The sequence below is a fragment of the Caretta caretta genome, chromosome 24 (genome assembly GCF_965140235.1).
Source record: "Caretta caretta isolate rCarCar2 chromosome 24, rCarCar1.hap1, whole genome shotgun sequence".
In the NCBI taxonomy this organism is placed as follows: Eukaryota; Metazoa; Chordata; order Testudines; family Cheloniidae; genus Caretta; species Caretta caretta.
The window spans coordinates 17,521,891-17,547,551 of record NC_134229.1 but is presented as its reverse complement, the minus strand read 5'-3'; the positions used below and the strand labels follow the sequence as shown (position 1 = coordinate 17,547,551).

The 25,661-nt window shown below is 52.0% G+C and overlaps 1 protein-coding gene and 1 long non-coding RNA gene across 2 annotated transcripts; both read right to left on the bottom strand.

The window, feature by feature from the left end:
- Window positions 1–3,456: 3,456 nt before the first annotated feature.
- LOC125626089 (uncharacterized) lies at window positions 3,457–8,695 on the bottom strand. Its single transcript, XR_012665974.1, has 3 exons — window positions 8,484–8,695; window positions 5,985–6,143; window positions 3,457–4,920 (listed from the first exon to the last, which is right to left on the bottom strand). It is a non-coding gene; the product is annotated as an uncharacterized LOC125626089 (long non-coding RNA).
- Window positions 8,696–12,410: 3,715 nt separating this feature from the next.
- LOC125625681 (putative G-protein coupled receptor 33) lies at window positions 12,411–14,679 on the bottom strand. The gene is made up of 2 exons (XM_048828031.2): window positions 14,612–14,679; window positions 12,411–13,457 (listed from the first exon to the last, which is right to left on the bottom strand). The coding sequence occupies exon 2, from the start codon at window positions 13,449–13,451 to the stop codon at window positions 12,411–12,413; it is 1,041 nt and encodes a 346-aa protein (XP_048683988.2). The 5' UTR covers window positions 13,452–13,457; window positions 14,612–14,679.
- Window positions 14,680–25,661: the final 10,982 nt, after the last annotated feature.

The following is a 25,661-nucleotide window of genomic DNA, read 5'->3' as shown; positions in this document are numbered from 1 at the left end:
CCTCTGGGCTTTGTTCCTTTCCTGGGCCAGGTGGCCACCTGATTCCTTTGTTCTCCAACCCTTCAGCTTTCACCTTGCAAGGGGGGGAGGGCCAGGCCATCAGTTGCCAGGAAACAGGGTGTCGGCCATTCTCTGGGTCCAGACCCCTGTACACACCTGCCCTCTAGGGCTCTGCAATGATCATACACCCTTACCCCACCACCTAGATACTTAAGAACTACATAGGGGAAACTGAGGCACCCCCACAATATTTGGAGGAAACATTAAGAACAGTCCCACTTCGTCACATCTCCCCCCCTTCGAGATCGAACTGAGCGGGGTCACTTTACCCGGTGACCTGGGGAAGTTCGAAGCCACCAACGTTCCCATGGATGCCCCAGCATCTCTCCCATTCCTTGGTAGGAGTTACACCAGGCCCTTCCAGTTTCAAGCCCTCCCTTAGGTCGGGGGTGGTCGATAGCACTAGCAGGCCGCATGTGGGAAGGTTTCTGCAGCCCATGCCCTTTGGCCACCCCAAAACCCCAGGGAGTCAAACTGGGATTGGGTCTTCTCCCCAACAAGCTGGCCAAACTCAGCCAATTAGTTATCGGACTGTTTAACTTTCTTAACAGCGTTCACTTCATCTGAGACCTTCTCAAAGCTCTCCACACTGGGTCTTTCAACAGGACAGTCAGTGGATCCATTCACAACAGAAAATTTCTGGCTGTTAGGAACTGAAACTTTCTTGATTAAATCACTTTCACACCCTTCAGTTGCAGTAAACTGCTTGCAAAGACTCCATGAGGATTCCTTTCCCAAAGGCTTTTCTATGCAACAATTCACCCCTCCCAGAAATTCTGCTCTTACCCTCTTTACCAAGGGCTTGCTCTAGAGGAACACTTTCCTGAGCAACAACAGACTCTTTCTGGGTCTCCCTTACATTCAGAATCACCTCTGGCCCATCAGGCAGATTCCTACACAATCCCCTTTCAGGCCAACGTACAGACTTCCTAGATAAAAGGTTAGAAGCCTTCTCCTTCCCTTTGCCACACACAAGTTCAGGAATCTTTTCCTTCTTGCTACAGGTTTCCACACCCTCAGTAGGTAACACAATCACACACCTTCATGCTCTCCTTGTGCCCTGGCTAGGATCTCACCCTGATTAGTCAGAGTTGCTGCACCCTTTCCCAACAACACACTAGCAACAGGCAAAATACAAACACCAGAATTGTCTGGTCTCTGGGATTTTACATAGACCCTAACTGGATGCGACCTAGTTACAGGGCCATTCTCCCGAGCAGACAGAAACTTAGGACCCTTCCCTTCCTGGGCTTTAGCTGAATCCAGAACCAGCTCTGAGACAACTGCACGACCCTCAACCATCACAGGCTGAAAGGCCCGTTCTGTTTGCTCCACAGACCAAGAAGAGCTGGACACACTTTCTCCTTTACCAGACACACAGGTTGGGATCTCATTCCCTTTGTCCCAGCACACAAGGCTGGTCAGAGACAACTGCTTGGAGACCGGGGTAGCTCCCTCCATAGGCAAGTCAATACCCCAGACAGACACAGGCACATTTCCTTCACTGTCACAATTCTCCACCCAGCTAACAGATAAGGTCCAGGGACTCTCATCTTCCACTCTCCTCGACTTCCCACCCTGCTGACTGGACACAGCCATCAGATCACAAGGCTGCCTAGGCTCATCCAGACTTTCCTTACCCAGCACCTTGCCACTCCCCACAGATCCCCTGCCCGGCCTGTGTCTCCCCCCACTCAGCTGGGGTCTCAGCTCCCACTGTGCTCAGCACTGCCCTTGCTGTCCCAGTGGGGGTAGGCAGCGAGCTCGCTGCTTTCCTCACTGCATCAGAGCCAGCGTGAGCCCCCTCTCCGGTGTGCAAGAGGGCAGGGAGCATCTCTCTGTCCCACTCAGCCCCAGGGGTCTGGTTACAGGCAGGCAGGTAGCCCAAGCCTAGCGGCTCCTCCCTGTTGCCAGCCAGGTCATCTGCCTTTTCACTGACCATTTCCCTCTCCGCCGATTGGTTCCCTGGATTCAAATTCAAACCCTTGGCAGTTACCGGAGCATGGCCTGGATCCTGTCCCAAACAGACACAGTCACCCCACAACAGGGTCTCACAGCTGGTGTCCTGGAGAACCCCAACGACCAGCCAGCCCCACCCCTCCTGGGTCTGCACCGGGATCTGGGCCATAGGCAGGGCGAGGGGCTTCGTCCCTGGGACCCTCACACAGCTCACACAGCCCCTCAGCCTCTGAGGCTGCACCACCCAGGGCCTGACAACAGTTGTCTCTGTCCCAGGATCTCGCCACCCCAGGAATGTCTCCCCATTGACCATCCCCTTCCGCTCCCACTGGGGGTCCGCGGGGCCTGGCCCCAGGGAACTCCACACAGACAGATAGGTTGGGGTCAGGAGTGGGAGCCTGTCCACCTCCCCACCCATCTGGCTGATGGAGTCTGTGGCCTTGGGACCCAGCAAGGGAGCTAGACACCGGGGCTTTTCCGCAGGGTCCCCTTCATTCAAATCTCCAGCCTGCTCAAAGGCAGTGAGGTGGCATCCACACCCCCCCCTTAACTAGGGGCAGCAATTTAGTCTCGAGGTTCCCTGCGGAACTGGCCCCCCAGGGTCTATCCCCACTCACCCCGGGGAGGTCCCCTAGGCCTCTCCACCCCACCACCGCCAGTTCATGCTGCTGCTGCTTCTGCAGCTCTTTCTCGGGCTCTCGCTGTCTCCCACGGTCCTCTTGCTCTCTTGGACTCAGCTTCAATCCCGTCCGTCTCTGATCCCTAGATGGGGAACCCGATCGTGAAGACCCTCATCTGGTCAGGGACAGGAGTCTTGGGGATGCCTGGCTCCCGCTCCAGCTGCTCCCAGATCCTGCTATAGCCCCAGTTGGGGTCAGGAATCTGTTCCTTAGAGCGGTCATCCTCCTCCAGCTGCACGATTAACTCTGCTTTGGTGAACTTTCCAACGCTCAACCCTCTCTTTCTGCACAGGGTTACAATGTCCTTCTTAAGGAGACGGTGACAGGCCATCACTCCGCTCCTCCCAAGTTGTTGTGGACTCACAGGCCTGTGTGCTCTCAGCTCCCCACGGTTTCCAGGGAGAACCCCTAGTGTGCCAGCCCTTCTCGAGGTCACCACCTCTTTGCCAGGGTCGAGCTGCAGACTCCTCTGCCCCTGAGACTGCTCACTGCAGTCCCCAGGGGGACCCTGTTACTGCACAGTTCTTCTCGCTGGTCACACACTCCCAGGGGTTAACCGCCCCCCGAAACCACTCCTCTCTCAGCCTTCAGCACGCCTGGTCCTCGTCAGTTCCCCTTCGTTTTACTGCTCCCCCGTCACTTACTGCAGGAAGCGCCACCCACAGGGTGCAGTACATCCCACCGCTCCCACCAGTTGTCACGGAGTCCCTGGGCAATGCTCTGGAACTGCTCCCCATGAAGCCAGTCAGGACTCTGGGGAAGTCTCCTTTCTGTGAGCAGCCTGTCTTCAGGACACACAGCTCACACAGCTTCCACCTTCCCGGTCTGACCTCGGAGCATTCAGCATCCTCTGCCGCTCCGTGTGCTTCCCCCAGCGAGTCTGCTCAGGCGGGGCTCCTGGGGAAGCCAGAGGGTCCTGCCCCCGACTCCGCAGTCAGACGTGACTCTCAGCCAGCCAGTAAAACAGAGGTTTATTAGATGACAGGAACATGGTCTTACACAGAGCTTGTAGGTGCAGAGAACAGGACCCCTCAGCTGGGTCCATTTTGGGGGGCAGTGAGCCAGACAACCACGTCTGCCCTTCACTCCGTGTCCCAGCCAGCCCCAAACTGAAACTCCCCCCAGCCCCTCCTCCTCTGGGCTTTGTTCCTTTCCTGGGCCAGGTGGCCACCTGATTCCTTTGTTCTCCAACCCTTCAGCTTTCACCTTGCAAGTGGGGGAGGGCCAGGCCATCAGTTGCCAGGAAACAGGGTGTCGGCCATTCTCTGGGTCCAGACCCCTGTACACACCTGCCCTCTAGGGCTCTGCAATGATCATACACCCTTACCCCACCACCTAGATACTTAAGAACTACATAGGGGAAACTGAGGCACCCCCACAATATTCGGAGGAAACATTAAGAACAGTCCCACTTCGTCACACAGTGTATATCTGTTGACTTCACTTCAGAACTACTGAGTACTTCTACTGCCTCTGGTTGGGGGGTAAGGTCTGGTGGGTTAGAGCAGCGGGGGCTGGGAGCCAGGATTCCTGGGGTCTATCCCTGGCTCTAGGAGGGGAGTGGGATCTAGTGGTTAGAGTGGGTAGGGGTGTTGGAAGCTTTGACTCCTGGGTTCTATCTGCAGCTCTGGGTAGGGAGTGGCATCTAGTGGTTAGAGCAGGGGATGCTGGGAATCAGGACTCCTGGGGTCTATCCCTGGCAGGGAAGTGGAGTCTAGTGGTTAGGGTAGGTGAAGAATAAAAGCCAGGATTCCTGCATTCTCTACGTTTTACCCCTGCATCGAATGGTCAACTGATTCCCGTGAAAGGCTGCATCCTCTTGTTCTAGCTAAAAAGCCCCAGTAATGCCCAGCCAGCTGGGACAGCTCACAAACGGCAGGTTGGATGTGCTAAGATGGGGGGAGGACAACGTCACACGCCTCATCTCTAGGTGCAAAGACTAAGAACGGTGCCTGTGGTCCGCCCCCCGTCAGCGCACAGCTCAGGGCGTGTGTCACTCACTGGAGAGCTCCTGTGCGAGCCACAGCCTGCAGAGGTGTGAACTGCCTGTGAGCCAAAGTACAAACACTTTAGTCGAGGAACAACGTCTGAAATATTTCTGTACCAGTCCCAGCCCCCATTCGTTCAATAGCCGAGTTCAGGGGCTGTACGTGCTCTGCCTTTCAGGAAGACCTGAATCTTCGGTTTTTCCCTGGCTCTGCACCAAGAACGTCCTGACAATCTGAAAACGAGAAATCGGCTCATATTTTGGGGAGAGGGGCTGAATCCTGGGAGCTCCTTGACCCAACGCTCCCACATTTGCCACACAAACCCCACCCCAGCCTCCACTGCAGAGTGCCGGTTTTCAGGGCAGCTGCTCTACACACGGGGGTGTCAGTGCGATTTGGATCTTAGCAGCAGCTCACATTCAGAGGGCTGCATCTCATGAACTCCCCAACCAATTTGTCACCCATTTCCCAAGCAGACTCCTGCCCAGCACATGAGACCTGTTCCCACTAGCAGGCGCTGGCTCTGATCTGGCTTCAGGGCCTGGGACTAGATTGGTCAGGGAGGTAGGGATAGGGGGTGTTGACTCCTAGCATGCAAGAGCTGGGGCCAGTGGAACTCACTGCTACAAGGTGGGAAAAAAAAAACCATCCTTCCCCACCTCTTGTACTCTTCTGCCTGTCACAGGAACTGCTGCTACTCCCTGACTCGAGAGCATGCAGGGTCCTTCTCACCCTCATTGTAACACAGGAAGCCACAATGCACCAGCCTGCTTCTCTGCCCCTCAGCCGTGCTGCAGCTCTGCACCAGGGACCTCCGGGCTATTGTCTCTGTCAGGGACTGCAGCCCCCCTCCCCAGGCCTCGTTAGCACAGTGTCCTCTGTGCTCTGCAGACTGGCCTAATGGTTACAGCTGGGGAGACTGGGAGCCAGGACTCCTGGGTTCTATTCCTGGCTCTGGCAGGTGAGTCAGGTCTAGTGCGTTAGAGCCGCAGACTGGGAGGCAGGACTCCTGGGCTGTGGGAGGGACACGGGCGGGGGGGTCCTGTGGTTTAGAGCTTCATAAATGGGGACACCTCATCTGATTAACCTGAAACAAGAGAGAAAAATCACCCATGTCACAGACGCCACCTACTACCTCTGCCTATTGAGTCCTCATGTTAACCCCATTAATACCCAGTGGCAGGTAGTCCCACTGGTTTGCCTTGGTAACAGCAAATGTCTGTGGCATCTAGGTAGGATTAACAAAGAAATTCCCCTTCAGACCCAATGAGGGGAGCTGCCCATCGTCTCGACTCACCTGGGCAGCACAGGACCCAGTGCAGAGAGAGACTCAGATGGTGTGTATTTGCCCAGCAAAGCGTCCGTGAGTCTGTGCTTCCCTGGGTGTTGAGGTCTCTCCCCTTAACTCTGTGTCTTCTACACGGTCCACCTCCACCTGCTCGCTGAGATGGAGAAGCTGCAAACCATAAATGGAAATGAATGAATAAATTTGGACACTGTCTTAGCGGAGAGACCACCTAAGAAACAGGCATTACTTTAAAACTAGCCCCCACTCCCCTGCCAGAGCCAGGGATAGAACCCAGATGTCCTGAGTCACCCTCCCCTGCTCTAACCACTAACCCTGAGGCCTCGGCAGGGAGCAAGAATCCTCCAGTCCCAGGGCTGCAGAGGGGGTCCAGGAATTGGGGCTTCCCAGAGCTGGGGACTCATATCCAGCTTCTCGTCCACTGTAATCCCCAGGTTCTTTTCTGCAGAACTGCTGCTTAGCCAGTCGGTCCCCAGCCTGTAGCGGTGCCTGGGATTCTTCTGTCCTCAGTGCAGGACTCTGCACTTGTCCTTGTTGAACCTCACCAGAGAACCGGAGAAAGTGGAAGCCATGATTTGAGCGGGGCAGCGTGCAGACAAAGAGACAAACAGCTGCAAACAGCTCGGTTTCCCCAGGTGGCAGGTGGGAGAGGAAACTGAACAGGTTTCAATTTGATAATTTTCAGAGGCGCAGCCGTGTTAGTCTGTATGCGCAAAAAGAACAGGAGGACTCGTGGCACCTTAGAGACTAACCCATTTATTTGAGCAGAAGCTTTCGTGAGCTACAGCATCCGATGAAGTGAGCGGGAGCTCACAAAAGCTTATGCTCGAATAAATTGATTGATGCCACAAGTCCTCCTTTTCAATTTGATAATGTGGCAGAGAAAAATATACAAGCCTTAAGGAAGAAGGGGTGGGGCTGTGCAGGGTGGATAAGTGGGCTGAGAGGCAGGAATTTTGCACTGGAAGTCAGCCAGACAGGGAAAGTATAAATCAGTCCGACATTGATCTACAACTAGCAGCGTGATCTTGTGAATGTGGAGACATAGGGGACTCCCGCATTAGGACTATGTGTGGTATGGTGTGAAACTCAGCGTGAGCTAGGAAAGTGACAGAGATGAATTGAACCCCTCGAATGAGCTGGAGGCCGTACAGCAGGCAGCTGAAACCACGGCAAGACGATCGACAAGGCCAGGTGAGCCAGAAAACCACGTGCGTACGTTACAGTGTAAATCCGCCTTTCGTAAGCGCCCAGACCTGCGGTCACGGGCTGGAGGGCATCCTGCTGCTCATAAAAGCCTACCATCAAGAGCCGTGAAAACAAGAGAAGCCAGAAGCAAGGAAGGGTTGTTAGAAATGCAGTCGTAGCCATATGGAACCGTCCTGCGTGTGGGCACGGATGCCCGAGGTGTGGCAAACACAATCATTTTGCCAGTGTGCAACTCAGGAAAGGGAAAGTCCCAAATAGATGTTTTCCCTCACTGAAGCAGAAGAGCAATCACAAGATCTATTCCTCAAGATGGCTAAGCCAGGGGACCCCCTGCCACTAGACACCGGTGCCATTAACTCAAGGTACCTGCCACCACTGGACACGATCAGGGTTAACCCATGGGATCCCCTGCCACTGAACACGAGTGGCATTTACCCTTGGGTCTCTGTAACAGGGTGCCTGCTACCCGAGTGCCCCCTTGTGGCCAGAGCTCACTCTGCAGCACCCTTCCTCACTGCTGGAACTCACTGCTACAAGACTGGATGGCAGGTGGAGAGGGGAAAGGAGGACAATGCAAGTGGGAGGAGCAGAGAAGGGGAAAATAGTCTAGAGGGTCAAACACAGAACCACACAGAGAAAATGATGTGGCTCTGATCTGGATGCTTGGCTGACTCAGGGGCGTGAGGAAAGGGACATGGAGAGTTTCCCCTCAGGGGACGCTGCATCCAGCAGAGCTGCAGCAAACACCGGTATACAATAGGAGGAGAACAGGGGGCTGAGAACCAGGCAGAGGAACCGCTGGCTGGTCACCGTGCTCCTCATCTTCAGCCCCAGCCCCCGCAGGTCCAGCCCCCTATGGCAGGATGATGGCAAAGAAGAAAACTCGCAGCTGTGAGCTGATTTCCCCTCCCACCTTCCCTGGGGGTGGCCAGAGACGGCTCCCGTGCTGGCGCGGGGGTCGATAGCAGTGTCAGGGCCAGGGAGGTCCTTGGCATAGGAGAGAGGAACAGAAAGAGTTTGGAGAAAGTGCGGCAGACAGAGATATAGGGACCCTCATGCCTCAGTAGTGGAAGAACAGTATCTCCTTCACCACCCAGCCAAAGACACTCTAACAGAATAGAACCCAGGAGATCGGGCTACCGGCTCCTCCCTCCTGCTCTAACCACTAGACCCCACTCCCCTCCCAGAGCCAGGTAAAGAACCCAGGACTCCGCACTTGCAGATCCCCTGGGGTCGCCAACTAGACCCCACCCCCCACAGTTCACCGTTGTTGTCGCATACCGTGCAACTGGGGGCTCTCTTTTCCCAGTCGTGTTGGGCTCCCGTCGGGGGTCTCTGGGTCCCAGCTCCGTGGCCAGGGTCTGTGCAACGGACGCGCCAGGGAGAGCTCCGAGTCACTGAGGGTTTTAAGCTAGAAGAGGAAGTGGCAGCCTTTCCATGAATTCCTTCACCAAGGGACTTAGCAAGAACATGTAGGTGAAACAGGAACCCTCACTTCTCTTTTCTCAATGCCCAACCACCCCACCGCTCAAACCACCAGACTCCACCCACTCCCAGAGTTGGGGATACAACCCAGGAGTCCTGGCCCCAGGCCACCTTGGTCTAACCTACTAGAGGCCACTCCCCTCCACCCCAACAAACTCAGACAGAGCCCAGGTGTCCTGACTCCCAGCCCCCTGCTCTAACTACTAGATCCCACTCCCCTCCCAGAGCTCGGGAAAGAACCCAGAAGTCCTGACCCCCAGAAACTCCCTGCTAGGATCTAGACGACTGGATGTACTAGAGCCCTGCTAGCATCCTGTGTCCAGTTCCGGTGCCCACAGTCCCAGGGGGATGGTGATCAATTGGAGAGGGGTCAGAGAAGAGCCAAGAAAAGGATTAAAAGGGTGGAAAACCTGCCTTACGCAGCTTACAAGAGCACACAGAGTACGAACGCTGCCTGGACAGCTCGCCCAGGTGTAAGCAGCCATGTGGACTGAGAGGCCCAGCATAGGTTAGTAAAGACACCCCAGATTTTTGGGATATATACCCAATGCAGCTCTCTGCACCTGCATGCGGTGTCCTCCACACCTCACTTTAGCTGTGTAGTGTCCCGCTGCCAGAGTCTTTTGTTGCTGTCTGGGGGCCTGATGCGTGTCAGGCCTTGTAACGGGGTGGCAGTGGCCTATCACCAGTGCCCCCCCACCCCCGGATCAGAGCTTTGTGGTGAGTCCTCAGCAACTCAGCCCTCCAGAGAAGTCACACAAAGTCTGTTTGTGAAATACAAATCAAACTCTGGCCAGGGTACAAGTCCAACAGAGGCCTGTTTCAGTGCCCTCTGGAATGTCTCTATCTGCAGCTCTCTCCTTGGACTCACTCCTCAGTCCATCACAGCACCCTGGTTAAAACTGGCTCCCCAGCCCCTTCTGGGCTCTCTCAAATTGTCACTGCTCTGGTATGGAGTGGTGCCCCAGGGCTCCCTCCCAGGAGGCGATGTCTTTGCCTTCTCTGGGCCTTTCTGGCCCCAGCTCTCCTGCTAGGCCACTAAAAGAGTTCAGTTCCACCTTCTGGGGTACACAAAGAGTCCAGCCCACTTTCCGAGTGGCTACTGGGTGGAGGGATCCCAGCCCACTCACGACTCCAGAGCCCAGCCTAGGGACCGGATCGATATCAGCCATCTGCCTTTTGCCTTTAAATAAACTGTATCACTGCTACAATTCCCGGGGCCACTTCCCCAGAGCCCCAGCATGTTCTTCACCCACACCTCAGGGGCTTGTCCTGGTTGAGTCTCAGCAGCCAGCCCAGAGCTCCTTCTCGCTCCCCCTGGTCTCTGCCAGTAGGGCTCTGTCCAAGGTCCTGTAGCTCAGCCAGGCCATCCACACTCCTCCAGCTCCAGCAAAGAACTTCACTCAGTTCCTTTTATATGGGCCTGCTGGGCCTGGATTGGCTGCTCCCTGCAGCCTCTCTGATTGGCTGTGTCCCACACAGCCACTCTAGGCAGCTTGGAGGACCCTCTGCACTGCCCTTTTCTGGGTCAGGATGTGGCAGGGCTGCAAGGCCTCCAGCAGGGGGCCTTAGGGCCTCGTCCACCCTGCCACAGGCCTAATCAATTGGCCCCCAGAAGGGGAGTGTTTTAATTCCCTTTGGACTGATATGTTGAGTTCTATGCACTGCCCCCAGTGTAGACACAGTCTTAGACTGATAGACTCCAGGAGCTCCATCTCTGTAGCTTAACAAAGAGAAAGTTAAGCAGGGACCTGATACCCATCTGTCAGTACTTCCATGGGGAGCAAATATTTGACCGTGGGTTCATCAATCTAGCAGAGGAAGGTCTAACATGATCCAGTAGCTGGAGGCTGACGTTAGACAAATTCAGGCAGGAAATGAGGTGCATGTCTTTAACAGCATGGGGAATTTACCATTGGGACCATTGACTGAGGTTTGCAGTGGATTCACCTTCACTGTATCATTTTCACTGTATCATATCACCTTCACTGGCTATTTTAAATCAAGGTTGGGCATTTTTCTGCAAGATCTGCTGTAGGAATTAGTTGCGGAAGTTCTCTGGCCTGTGTTATATGGAAGTCAGACTATAAGGTTAAAATGGTCAATTCTGACCTTAGAATCTACGAATATAAGAAGCCACAGAAATTTGATATCATTAGGGTTAACCTGTGGGACTCCCTGCCACCGAACACAAGCAGCATCAACCTAGGGGACTCTGTGCCATTGAACACAAGTCTATCAGATGAGCCATTCCCAATTTAGGATGCTTTAACACACCAGACCCCACTCACCTCCCAGAGCTGGGGACAGAACTAAGGAGTCCCGAAATAAGATCAGCTGAGCTATGCTGATTTACATCAGCTCACAATCTGACCCATTTTCTCCATGCCCCAAAGTAACCAGTGACATTTGGTTATTCCATTTGGTGGGAGGGGGGGGAAGGGAGTTACCCCACCATGAAATCAGTTTTAATACCAGATGCTTGGGATGAACAAGGTTCGAGAAAGACTGGTTTTTAAAGTTTGAGAGTGGTCGAACCCCTGAGGTTCTAGAATGCCAGGATTCTAGAACCTGTGAAATACCACCGGGTATAAAAGCCATATCCCCAAGTGCAAGATTCTGGAACTGACCAGGAATCTAGAGCCCAAGGGACCCTACCAGGCTTTAAGAAACTTGGAATCCATAAGGATCTACCAACAGTGATAGATTTAGAATGCATGGACTTTTATGCAGTTGAAAAAGCATTTTGACATCCAAAACTACACACAGTTCCAGAGTCAGCCTAATATAGACCTCTTGGGCTCACATAGAGTTTTATACTATTTCTACCCATGGCAGCGATAGCGTTCTAGAACCAAACTGGAATCTAGAAGCCTCTGGACCCTAGGGGGTTATAATTAAGGCTACATTTTAGTCATGAGTAATTTTAGTAAAAGTCATGGACAGGTCACAGGCAGTAAACAAAAATTCATGGCCTATGACCTGTGCATGACTTTTACTATATACCCCTAACTAAAGCTTGGGCAGGGGACCACGGGTGCTCTTGGAGGGGCATTCCAGAGGTGCTGCAGGTGCTGGGGGAGCTGGCCTGGGATCCCTGCTGATGCTGGGGGGGAGGCAGGGCTGGCAGCGGCTCCCTACCCCCCTCTGTGTGTCTCTGCAGCTCCTAGGCAGCACAGGGGCCAGCGGGCTCCGCACGCTGCTCCCACCACAATCCACAGGTGCACAGCTCCCATTCGCCAGGAACCACAGCCAATGGGATCTCCAGGTGTGGAGCCTGTTGGTGCAAGTAGTGCAGAGCTCCCTGTCCCCTCTGACTAGGAGTGGTAGGGCCATGCCAGTGGGAGCCAGGAAGGCCCCATCCCAAAGTAAGTACCCCCCCCCGGCATCCGCCACCCCTTCCCCTAGTCCTGAGTCCCATCCCACACACCCAAACCGCTGCTGCTGGCCCAGGGGATACCCGGCTCAGGCAGCCCCTGAGCCAGCACCGGCCGCTGTAGAAGTCACGGAGCTCACAAAAAGTCACGGAATCCATGACCTCCGTGACAGACTCTGAGCCTCAATTATAATATGCCACGAGACATAGAACACAAGAGAATCTAGAGCCAGCTGCGAATCTAGACCCAAAGAAATTCTATTCAGTTGGGACATATTGAGATACCTAGAACCCAATCAATTTAAAACTAACAGGTATCTAGATCTTGCAGGACTTCAAGTTTTTCTCTACTTCCATGCAGTTAGCTTCTCGCCTGTTCTCCCTCTAGAATCTGGGCCAGACACATCGCTGTTGAGATCCTCATGAAAAGCCGCTTTGACCTGAGCGAAGAGGGACGTCCTGAGCACCTGATGGAACGTCTGCCCCACAAAGAGGTAGAGGACTGGAGTGAAGCAGACGTTGAAGCAGAACATGATGATGCTAACAAGCAGGAAGGCATCAGTCAATGATTGTGGCACATCTCTGATGAGCGTCAAGCTCTGGTAGAGGTGGTAGGGCAGCCAGCCACAGAAGAAGGACACCACCGCGGCCACCATGACTTTGATGGGCTTCCTGCTCCGTGCCAGCCCCTTCTCCTTCATCTCCAGCCCCATCCGGCTGTAGCATCCGGCGATGATGCAGAAGGGCAGCAGAAAGCCCAGCAGGAACTGGACCACGAACAGCACAACATACATGTGTATCCTCCAGGCCTGCGTCTCAGCTCTGTCCTGGTCTCTGGAGAGGATGTAATAAGTGGTGCAAATGACCTTGCCCCCCTCCTTCTCCCAGGTCTCCTGGAAAGCCAGGTAGGGAGCACTAAGGGTGAAGGAGGCCAGCCACACACCCAGGACCATCTTCCTGCCCCAGGACATGGTGCGGTGACGCCGGGACCAGACTGGGTGGCAGGTGAGGGTGTAGCGGTCCAGACTGATGAGGGCAAGGAGGAAGACAGAGGAGAACATGCCCAGGTGGGTGCAGGCACTGAGGACCTTGCACATGGCCATGCCGAAGACCCAGTGGAAACCAAGGAGAACATGGACAGTGAAGAAAGGGAGAATCAGGGTAAAGAGGAGAGAACAGGAGACCAAGTGGAGGAACCACAGCGTGGTCACCGTCCTCCTCATCTTCAGCCCCAGCACCCACAGGTACAGCCCATTCCCCACCACACCCACTAGGAAGGTGGCAAAGAGCAACACAGCAATGGCCAGGTTAGTGCTCTTCATGGATGCTGGAGGCTGGCTGGAGTTTGTCCAGGTTACGGGTGAGAGGGTCATGTTGCCTCGGTCCATGGTGCCCTGGGGAGAGACAGAGGAGGGGTTGGAAGGGATGACAGAGGAGGGGAAAAGGGAGAGTGGAAGAAGAGGAAGGGAGAAATAACAGAGGGGACCTCTCTGGGCACCCTCTGGTCCTCCAGAATGTCCAGGCTGGGTATTCTCAGCAACAGACCATGGCCAGAGGAACTCACTGCTACAAGATAGAGCTGTGGGCAGCAGGGAAGGGAAAGAGGGACAGCAGATGTGCGGAGAGTGAGGAAGGAGACAATTGTCTAATAGATCAAGTTACAGCTATGCAGAGAACATCACATTGGCTGTGACCTGGAGGGATGGTTGGCTCAGTGGGGCAGGGAATGGGACACAGGGCCTTTCCCCACTAGGAGGCACCGACTCTCATCTGGTTTCAGGGCCTAGGACTGGCTGGCCAAGGGAGGTGGGGATCGGTGCTGTTGGCTCCTAGCATGCTGGAGCTGATGCCTGTGGAACTCACTGCTACAAGGTAGAAAAAGCCACTCCACCCCCACCCACCTTGTTCTCATCTGCCTGTCACAGGAACTGCTGCTACACCCTGACTCATGAGAGCGCACAGGGTCCTTCTCAGCCTCACTGTAACACAGGAAGCCTCAAGACACCGAGCTGCTTCTCTACCCCACAGCCGGGCTGCAGCTCTGCACCAGGGACCTCTGGGCTATTGCCTCTGTCCCAGAATGTGCCCCTCACAGACTTGTTAGACTGGCGACCTCTGTGCTCTGCAGAATGGCCTAATGGTTGGAGAAGGGGGTGTGGGAGCCAGGACCCCTGGGTTTTATCCCCAGTTCTGGGAGTGGGGAGGGGTTGAGAAGGGGTGGGAGGTCAGAACTCCTGGGCTGTGGGAGTGACCCGTGGCTTAGAGATTCATAAATGGGGAATACCTCATTTGATTAACATGAAACAAGGGAGAAAAATTCACCCAGGTCACAGATCTAACCTAACAACTCTGTCTATTGAGTCCCCATGTTAACCCCATTAATACCCAGTGGCAGGGAATCCCACAGGCTAAGCCCACTAATACCCAGTGGCAGGGAGTCCCACAGTTTGCCTTGGTAATAGCAAATGTCTGTGGCTTCTGGGTAGGATTAGCAAAGAAATTGCCCTTCAGACACAACGAGGGGCTCCTGCCCATTGTTTCGACTCACCTAGGCAGCGCAGGACCCAGCGCAGAGAGAGACTCAGATGGTCTGTGTTTGCCCAGCAATGCATCCGTGAGTCTGTGCTTCCCTGTGTATTAAGGTCACTCCCCTTAACTCTGTGTCTTCTACACGCTCCGCCTCCGCCTGCTCTCTGAGATGGAGAAGCTGCAAACCATAAATGGAAATGATCATTCGGACACTGTCTTAGCAAAGATACCACCTAAGAAACAGCCATTGCTTTAAAACTAGCCCTCACTCCCCTGCCAGAGCCGGGGATAGAACCCAGGAGCCCTAGCTCCCAGGCCCCCAGCTTCTCTAACCCACTAGACCCCACTCCCCTCCCACTGAGTCACCCCTCCCCTGCTCTGACCACTAACCCTGAGGCCTCGGCAGGGAGCAAGAGCCCTCCAGTCCGAAGGCTGCAGCGGGGGTCCGGGCTTTGGGGCTTCCCGCACCCCACCCAGTGCTTCTGCCAGGTCTCTCGGATTTCCGTTGGAGTGGGACATCAATTTTTCCAGGGGCCCCCAATTGACCAGAGCCCCTGGGCACAGGATCCATCGGTCCATTGGATAATCCGCTACTGCCCAGCCAGGTTCCTTAGACCAGTTGGGCTTGGAGGGCCAGGGATTAATAGAAATGTGGAGTTCAGCAATACCCCCTGGGCAAATATCAACACCACCCACCGCCCATTGGACGAAGTTGCATGTTCAAACGGACTAGAGCTTCAACGGGGCTCTCAAAGAGGCGCATGCCCCAGAGATGCAGCCATGGCGCCTGGCATGAGTGTGGCCGGGCTGATGCCCCAGGGTTGGACGTGAGTGTGCAGAGAGGAAAGGGCTGTTGGATTCAGGGGGCTGCTTGCAACCAGGTGCTGCAGACCCTGAGCTCAGAACTGCCCAAGAACTGTTAGAGATACCATCCAGTCCTGCATTAAAAATTGTTGGTGATGGAGAAACCAGGTTGGTCTTTTTTAGTCTTTATCATCTTTTGGATCTGCTGGCCCCCAGCCTTGGCCAAGGTTTTGTAACTTGGCTGGAGCTGGCAAGTGAGACCTTCACCGTTACTTTGACCTGTGACCAGAGGTGCAGAGGGCAGCCCACACTGAAAATCCCAAGGTCAGGGCAGGCTGCAAAAAGGAGAGCAGTTTGTCCCAAAACCGGAGGTTAATACAGAGGTTAAATTCACCAACCAGTCACAAGCTTGCTCCTGATCCCCCACACTGGTTATCAAGAAGCCAAGAAAAAAGAAAAATCACACAGCCCCCTCTATTGCATTCCAGTCTAGGCTCCCAGTCAGCAAAAGAGGTCCAGTAAAATGAGAATTTACTTAAAACTCTATTCACTACACAAAATGTTCTTCTGATCCCCAAAGGGCCAGCCACATTCCCAGATCAATACTGGTTGGCGTGTGTGTGTGTGTGAACAAGATCCAGCAACAACAAAGCGTGACTTAACCATGCAGATGTGGGATGGCGGCTTTTCTTATAATAGCTAGTTGGCAACAATTGTTGCAGTGGTGTCAGAAAAAAACAAAAAGAAAAGAGGAGAACAAACAAGAACTGGCCAACTAACATCTCCAGTAACATCAGCATTCAAAAAAAACAGTGTTGCAAACTGTCATGGTTTTGTCATGTGGCACATAACCAGTATTGTTTTCCTTAAAGCCCCAGCTTCTGGCCTCAATGCATCTGTAATTATTTCAGCCTTCCCTCTTGAAAGAAAAAGGAAGTTTCTAACTTTTGTGGCGGTGGAGAAAGTTTCCAAATGTGACCCCAGTGCCCCCTAAAGGCTCAAAAGGTAGAAGGCAAATAAATAAACCCCAAATCAAGTATGTTTACATGATCTTGTGATTTTTGGACAGCCCAACTCAGGATTTTTGAACATTTGAGGGTGGCAATATGGAGAGAATCATACAATATCAGGGTTGGAAGAGACCTCAGGAGTCCAACCTCCTGTTCAAAGCAGGACCAACACCAACTTAATCATCCCAGCCAGGGCTTTGTCAAGACGGGCCTCAAATAACTCTAAGGATGGAGATTCCCCCACCTCCCTAGGGAACCCATTCCAGTGTTTCACCACCCTCCTAGTGAAATAGTGTTTCCTAATATCCAACCTAGACCTCCCCCACTGCAACTTGAGACCATTACTCCTTGTTCTGTCATCTGCCGCCACTGAGACCAGCCGAGCTCCATCCTCTTTGGAACCCCCCGCAGGTAGTTGAAGGCTGCTATCAAATCCCCCCTCACTCTTCTCTTCTGCAGACTAAATAACCCCAGTTCCCTCAGCCTCTCCTCGTAAGTCATGTGCCCCAGACCCCATTTTTGTTGCCCTCCGCTGGACTCTCTCCAGTTTGTCCACATCCCTTCTGTAGTGGGGGGCCCAAAACTGGACGCAATACTCCAGGTGTGGTCTCACAATTGCCAAATAGAGGGGAATAATCACTTCCCTCCATCTGCTGGCAACACTCCTACAAATACAGCTCAATGTGCCATTGGCCTTCATGGCAGCCAGGGCACACTGCTGACTCATAGCCAGCTTCTCATCCACTGCAATCCCCAGGTCCTTTTCTGCAGAACTGCTGCCTAGCCAGTCGGTCCCCAGCCTGTAGCAGTGCATGGGATTCTTCCGTCCTAAGTGTAGGACCCTGCACTTGTCCTTCTTGAACCTCAGAGAACCAGAGAAAGTGGAAGCCATGATTTGAGCTGGGCAACGTGCAGACAAATAGATGAATGTCTGCAAACAGCTTGGTTTGCCCAGGTGGCAGGCAGGAGAGGAAATTGAACAGGTTTCAATTTGATAATGTGGCAGAGAAAAATATACAACTCTTAAGGAATAATGGGGGGGCACACTGTGCATGGTGGAGAAGCATTCATAGCCCAGAGGCAGGAATTTTGCACTGGGAGTCAGCCAGGCAGGGAAAATATAACTCAGTCCTACATTGGTCTAAAACTGGCAGCATTATCGTGTGAATGTGGATAAGTATGGGACTCCCGCTTTAAGGATGTGTGTGGCATGGTGTCAGACTCGACGTGAGCTAGGGCGGTGACAGAGACGAATTGAACCCCTTGAATGTGCTGGGGGCCGTATGGCAGGCAGCTGAAACCACGGCACGACAATCAAAAAGGCCAGGTGAGCCAAAAAACCACGTGCATATGTTGCCGTGTAAATCCGCCTTTTGTAAGCGCCCAGACCTCCTGTCACGGGCTGGAGGGAGTCTGGCTGCCAATAAAAGCCTGCCATCAAGAGCCGTGAAAACAAGAGAATCCAGAAGCAAGGAAGGGTTGTTAGAAATGCAGTCGTAGACATATGGAATGGTCCTGCGTGTGGGCACTGTGACGGGTTGGATCACAGAACCTCCTTAGGCACTGCCAAATGATATGCGGAGACTACTTCTAACCCGTTTTCCCTGCCAGCTTAGGACTCCAGAACTGTGCCTGTTTGAGCCAGACACACTAGCCTGCTACAAACCCAGACCCCGGCCTGAACAATGTCCCCCAGAAGCTGCAGGCTTAACTGAAAACAGCTTAAGAAATGTTCCTGTCTCCAACACTCAAATGCCCAGCTCCCAATGGGGTCCAAACCCCAAATAAATCCATTTTACCCTGTGTAAAGCTTATACAGGGTAAACTTATAAATTGTTTGCCCTCTATAACACTGATAGAGAGATATGCACAGCTCTTTGCCCCCCACCCCCAGGTATTAATGCATACTCTGGGTTAATTAATAAGTAAAAAGTGATTTTATTAAATACAAAAAGCAGGATTTAACTGGTTCCAAGTAATAACAGACAGAACAAAAACAGGGAGTCTGGTGATTCCCTGTTGTTTTTGTGGATACAGACTAACACGGCTACCCCCTGATACTAGACAGAACAAAGTGAATTACCAAGCAAAATAAAATAAAACACGCAAGACTAAGTCTAATACAGTAAGAAAACTGGATACAGATAAAATCTCACTCTCAGAGATGTTTCAGTAAGCTTCTATCAAAGACTAGACACTTTCCTAGTCTGGGCACAATTCTTTCCCCTAGCATAATCCTTGTTCCAGCTCAGGTGGTAGCTAGGGGATTTCTCATGACTGCAGCCGGCTTTGTTCTGTTTCACCCCAGTACATAGCTTTGGCACAAGGTGGGAATCTTTTGTTTCTCTGGGTCCCCACCCCTCCTTCTAAATGGAGAAGCACCAGGTTTAAGATGGATTCCAGTACCAAGTGACATGGTCACATGTCCTGTGAGACCCCCCAAGCCTCCATTCCTCCCAGCCTGACTTACAGAAAGGCCTGCAAACAAACAGAGCCATCCACAGTCAATTGTCCTGGATGATGGGAGCCGTCAAGATTCCAAGCCACCATTAATGGCCCACACTTTGCATAACTACAATAGGCCCTCAGAGTTATATTTCTATTTCAGACACAAGAATGATACATACATACAAATAGGATGACCACATGCAGTAAATTATAAGCTTTGTAATGATACTTTTTGCAAGAGACCTTTTGCATGAAGCACATTCCAGTCTACAGGGTCAAACACAGAACCACACAGAGAAAATGATGTGGCTCTGATCTGGATGCTTGGCTGACTCAGGGCGGTGGGGAAAGAGACACAGGGCCTTTCCCCTGTAGGGGGTGCTGGATCCCGCAGAACTGCAGCAAACACCAGTATACAATAGGAGGAGAACAGGGGGCTGAGAACCAGGCAGAGGAACCACTGGTTGGTCACCGTGCTCCTCATCTTCAGCCCCAGACCCGGAAGGTCCAGCCCCCTATGGCAGGATGATGGCAAAGAAGAAAACTCGCAGCTGTGAGCTGATTTCCCCTCCCACCTTCCCTGGGGGTGGCCAGAGATGGCTCCCGTGCTGGCACGGGAGTCGATAGCAGTGTCAGGGCCGGGGAGATCCTTGGCGTAGGAGGGAGGGACAGAAAGAGTTTGGAGAAAGGGGGGCAGGCAGAGATACAGGAACCCTCCTGCCTCAGCAGTGGAAGAACAGTATCTTCTTCACCACCCAGACAAAGAAAATCCATCTTATAAACAGAAAAGAACCCAGGAGATCAGGCTACCGGCCCCTCCACCTGCTCTAAACACTAGACCCCACTCCCCTCCCAGAGCCAGGTAAAGAACCCAGAAGTCCTGACTTACAGAACCCCTGGGGTTGCCAATTAGTCCCCACCCCCCACAGTTCACCCTTGTTGTCACACTTCCCCAGATCCCCAGCTCATTCTTCACCCACACCTCAGGGCCATGTCCTGGTTGAGTCTCAGCAGCCAGCCCAGAGCTCCTTCTCGCTCCCCCTGGTCTCTGCCAGCAGGGCTCTGTCCAAGGTCCTGTAGCTCAGCCAAGCCATCCACACTCCTCCAGCTCCAGCAAAGAACTTCACTCAGTTCCTTTTATATGGGCCTGCTGGGCCTGGATTGGCTGCTCCCTGCAGCCTCTCTGATTGGCTGTGTCCCACACAGCCACTCTAGGCAGCTTGGAGGACCCTCTGCACTGCCCTTTTCTGGGTCAGGATGTGGCAGGGCTGCAAGGCCTCCAGTAGGGGGCCTTAGGGCCTCGTCCACCCTGCCACAGGCCTAATCAATTGGCCCCCAGAAGGGGAGTGTTTTAATTCCCTTTGAGATGTGGAATTCTATACACTGCCCCCAGTGTAGACACAGTCTTAGACTGAGAGACTCCAGGAGCTCCATCTCTGTAGCTTAACAAAGAGAAAGTTAAGCAGGGACCTGATACCCATCTGTCAGTACTTCCATGGGGAGCAAATATTTGACCGTGGGTTCATCAATCTAGCAGAGGAAGGTCTAACATGACCCAGTAGCTGGAGCCTGATGTTAGACAAATTCAGGCAGGAAATAAGGTGCTTATCTTTAACAGCGAGGGGAATTTACCATTGAGTGAGGTTTGCGGTGGATTCACCATCACTGGCTATTTATAATCAAGGTTGGGCATTTTTCTGAGAGATCTGCTGTAGGAATTAGTTTGGGGAAGTTCTCTGGCCTGTGTTATATGGAAGTCAGACTTCCTATATGGTCACAATGGTCACTTCTGACCTTAGACTCTATGAATATAAGAAGCCACAGAAATTTGATATCATTAGGGTTAACCTGTGGAGCTCCCTGCCACTGAACACAAGCATCATCAACCGAAGGGTCCCCCTGCCACTGAACAAGAGTGGTGTCAATCCAGAGGATGCTCTAACAGGGTGCCTTCCTCCTGAGTGCCTCCTTGAGGTCAGAGGTTGTGCTGCAGTACCTTGCCTCAGTTTACCTTGTATTAATATCAAAAGGGGTAAAAACATTCCTCTTCTGGGGTCCAATTTATTTCCTCCAGACACACATTGGCCTTCTGGGCCCTGAGCCTAGTTCACTGTTTCTATCTCCATAGGTAAGGAGTCCCCAGCCCTCCCTCCTGGAGCTGGCTCACAGTTCAAGGTCTCTCTCCCCTCAGGTGGACTAAACCCCATTTCCCCATAAGGACCGGCCACCCTGTGATAGACTCCACTCGGTACTATTGGCATTAACCTGTGGGATTCCCTGCCACTGGGTATTATCAGGCTTAACCCATGGGACTCCCTGCCACTGGGTATTAGTGGAGTAACCCAAGTCTGAGTTTTTGGAATACCCAGGACTGTGGGTCATCTTCTTACCCTCCACGAGTGCCCACACTGGCTGGTAGGGTTCAACTCAACATCACAGGGCTGAGATGTGTTTATAGTCAAAACAGGCATATGTTTGTTATCCAAGGGGCATGATGGAATAGCCAGCAAGGGAGTGTAACAGGAACAAAGGGGTCACAGACAAAACAAAATCACAACTCGCTTCTTAGAGATTTCACTTACCAGGCCTAAGGAAGTTTCTCTCACCCCAAATGTTCGCAACCTTTTGACCAACCCTGGTTGAGATCCCTAGTTGATGTCCTTGATGCAGAAAAAAGGGGTGTCTTCTTGCCTTCTGCTTGTATCCCCCAAAATCTGGTGTCCTTGCACACGGCCTGGATTGGTTTTTTCATGGGTGCTCCTTTCCATGTAGATAGCCTCCCACTGTGTTGGCTCACGATGCCAAATCTACATGGCCAACTGAAAGCCCAGAGAATAAATTTCTTTTGTCTGGCAGAAACCCCATCTCTCCACCTCTGCTGCACTACAGAAGAACCATACGTAACTCCTGCCATAGTATCTGTGCATACATTTCACAGCAATGTAACACTGGCTTTCATTTAAGTCCTCTCACAACCTGTGCTGGGGATCTAGAATATGCACACCAGAATGGGGATATTCTTGTAACCCCCATCCTCCCCCGCCAAGGATTCATGGGTGACATCATGGGACTCAATGCAGCGGGGTATCATGTGGGGTCTCTAACAAAGATAAACTCCTCTATCTTGTTTGAAGTCTATCAGATGAGCCATTCCCAATTTAGGATGCTTTAACACACCAGACCCCACTCACCTCCCAGAGCTGGGGACAGAACTCAGGAGTCCCGAAATAAGATCAGCTGAGCTATGCTGATTTACATCAGCTCACAATCTGACCCATTTTCTGCATGCCCCAAAGTAACCAGTGACATTTGGTTATTCCATTTGGCGGGAGGGGGGGAAGGGAGTTACCCCACCATGAAATCAGTTTTAATACCAGATGCTTGGGATGAACAAGGTTCGAGAAAGACTGGTTTTTAAAGTTTGAGAGTGGTCGAACCCCTGAGGTTCTAGAATGCCAGGATTCTAGAACCTGTGAAATACCACCGGGTATAAAAGCCATATCCCCAAGTGCAAGATTCTGGAACTGACCAGGAATCTAGAGCCCAAGGGACCCTACCAGGCTTTAAGAAACTTGGAATCCATAAGGATCTACCAACAGTGATAGATTTAGAATGCATGGACTTTTATGCGGTTGAAAAGCATTTTGACATCCAAAACTACACAGTTCCAGAGTCAGCCTAATATAGACCTCTTGGGCTCACATGGAGTTTTATACTATTTCTACCCATGGCAGCTCTAGCGTTCTAGAACCAAACAGAAATCTAGACGCCTTTGGACCCTAGGGGGTTATAATTAAGGCTACATTTTAGTCATGAGTAATTTTAGTAAAAGTCATGGACAGGTCACAGGCAGTAAACAAAAATTCATGGCCTATGACCTGTGCATGACTTTTACTATATACCCCTAACTAAAGCTTGGGCAGGGGGCCGTGGGCGCTCTTGCGGGGGGTCTTCCAGAGGTGCTGCAGGTGCTTGGGGAGGTGGCCCTGGATCCCTCTGGTGCTGGGGGTGGGGTGGGCAGCAGCACATGCCCCAGGACCCCTGCTGGTGCTGGGGGGGAGGCAGGGCTGGCAGGGGCTCCCTACCTGGCTCCACGTGTCTCTGCTGCTCTTAGGCAGCGGAGGAGCCAGGGGGCTCCGCAAGCTGCTCCCACCACTATCTGCGGCTAGGCAGCTCCCCTTGGCCAGGAACCACAGCCAATGGGATTTTCGGGGGTAGAGCCTGTGGATGCATACAGTGCATGGAGTCCTCTGGCCCCTCCTTCGCCTAGGAGCTGCAGGACCATGCCAGTGGGAGACAGGAAGCCCCCCATCCCAAAGCAAGCACACCCCTCCACATCCCTCACCCCCTTCTCCTAGTCCTGAGCCCCCTTCCAAACACACCCAAACTGCTGCTGCTGGCCCCGGGGTCTAGGACCCTATGCGGTCTAGGATATCATATATGAGGTTGGAAACTGGGATGTTCTTGACCACATAGGAGTAGTTTGGATTTTAAAGCTTTGGCAGACCTAGAACACAAGTGGTTCAAGAACCAGCCGCATATCTAGAATGCATAAGATCCTATTGGCTTTTGAAACATATAGTGGCTTGGAAAACAAGATGCTCTAAATCAAGCCCACATCAGATCAGTTTGCATTCAAAACACTGACAGACCTGAGACCGAAGATATTAAGAACTGGCCAGGATTCCTAGAATCCATGAGATCCTATTGAATTTTGAATCAGCAAGATGTGTTACCGGTCACGGTTGGCAGTCTTGTTTCATCTGAGCAGTAGCAATGGAAATTTTTTTTTTAAATAGAGGAGTTAAGCACGTCTAACTTACCTACAGCCTCCACCCAGGGCTGGCGGCCCACATAGGTCTGGCTTCCTCAGACAGCCCAGTGGGTCCAGGAAACAACTGGTACAGCTCCCCGACAATGGGTCTGCCTGACCTCTGGGTAGAATCAGATATTCCAAGGACTGAAGGAGAATGGAGGTCCCCTAGTCTGACCTGCGGCAGAACGTCCCTGAATTAGCCCCTGGTTGCACTGGAGCAGACAAGATAGAAATACCATCCAGCTCACCATTAAAAATTATTGGTGATGGAGAAACCATCAGGGTGAGTCTTTTTTAGTCTTTATCATCTTTTGGATCTGCTGGCCCCCATCCTCAGCCAAGATTTTGTAACTTGGCTGGAGCTGGCAAGTGAGATCTTCACAGTTACTCTGACCTCTGACCAGAGGTGCAGAGGGCAGCCCACACTGAAAATCCCAAGTTCAGGTCAGGCTTCAAAAAGGAGAGCAGTTTATCCCAAACCTGGTGGTTAATACAGTAGTTAGAGTCACCAACCAGTCACAAGCTGTGCTCCTGATCCCCCACATGGGTCATCAACAAGCCGAGAAGAAAGAAAGAAATCACAGTGCCCCCTTTATTGCATTCCAATCTAGGATCCCAATCAGCAAATAGGCCCAGTAAAGTGAGAAGTTACTTAAAACTCTATTCACTATACAGACAGTTCTTCTGATCCCCAAAGGGCCAGCCACATTCCCAGATCAATACTGGTTTGGATTTTACCCAAAATACCACATTGCCAGCCAATCCTTTAGCATCTAAAACCAAAGGTTTTACTATAAACAAAAAGAAAAGAACAAGGAGAGAGTTGTTAAATGGTCAAAACAATCAGATACACACAGAGGCTTCAGAGTCCATATACCAGGTTCTCAGCAGCATTGGTGAATTCACTTGCTTGAAAAGTCCCTCTGGAACACAACCAAAGCTTGGATGGGTCATTCAGTCCTTTGTTCAGAGATGCAGGAATGCATCCGATGAAGTGAGCTGTAGCTCACGAAAGCTTATGCTCAAATAAATTGGTTAGTCTCTAAGGTGCCACAAGTCCTCCTTTTCTTTTTGCGAATACAGACTAACACGGCTGTTACTCTGAAGTTTGTAGAGAAGTTACTCCAAAGGTCGAAAGCAGGATTGAAGACAAAATGGAGAAGATACAGCTGCCTTCTTAAATGCTGGGTACATCCTCTGTCCCAAACACAAGTTCCCAGCATATAGATATGGAAAATTTCTTGGAGTCCCCTGTCCTCAGGCATGTCCCTACAAGTCCTCATGACTCAGATGCGTAGCCCCTGGGTTCTCTCAATGGGTTTACTGTACAGCTGATTGCCCATTGAACAGACAAGGCAGTGCTAATGCCAATCTGTCTGGGGGTGTGTCAAGGTTCCTTCCCCACTCTGAACTCTAGGGTACAGATGTGGGGACCTGCATGAAAAACCCCTTAAGCTTATTTTTACCAGCTTAGGTTAAAACTTCCCCAAGGTACAAACTATTTTACCTTTTGCCCTTGGACTTTATTGCTGCCACCACCAAGCATCTAACGAATATATACAGGAAAAGAGCCCGCTTGGAAACGTCTTTCACCCCAAAATCCTCCCAAACCCTACACCTCCTTTCCTGGGGAAGGCTTGATAAAAATCCTCACCAATTTGCATAGGTGAACACAGACCCAAACCCTTGGATCTTAAGAACAATGAAAAAGCATTCAGTTTCTTAAAAGAAGAATTTTAATTGAAGAAAAGGTAAAAAGAATCACCTCTGTAAAATCAGGATGGTAAATACCTTGCAGAGTAATCAGATTCAAAACATAGAGAATCCCTCTAGGCAAAACCTTAAGTTACAAAAAGACACAAAAACAGGAATATCCATTCCATTCAGCACAGCTTATTTTATCAGCCATTTAAACAAAACAGAATATAACGCACCTCTAACTAGATTACTTACTAAGTTCTAAGACTCCATTCCTGTTCTGTTCCCGGCAA

Bases quoted from the DNA above. Each gene is read 5' to 3' on its own strand.
- LOC125625681 (XM_048828031.2), bottom strand. From the start codon at position 13,451: ATGGACCGAGGCAACATGACCCTCTCACCCGTAACCTGGACAAACTCC.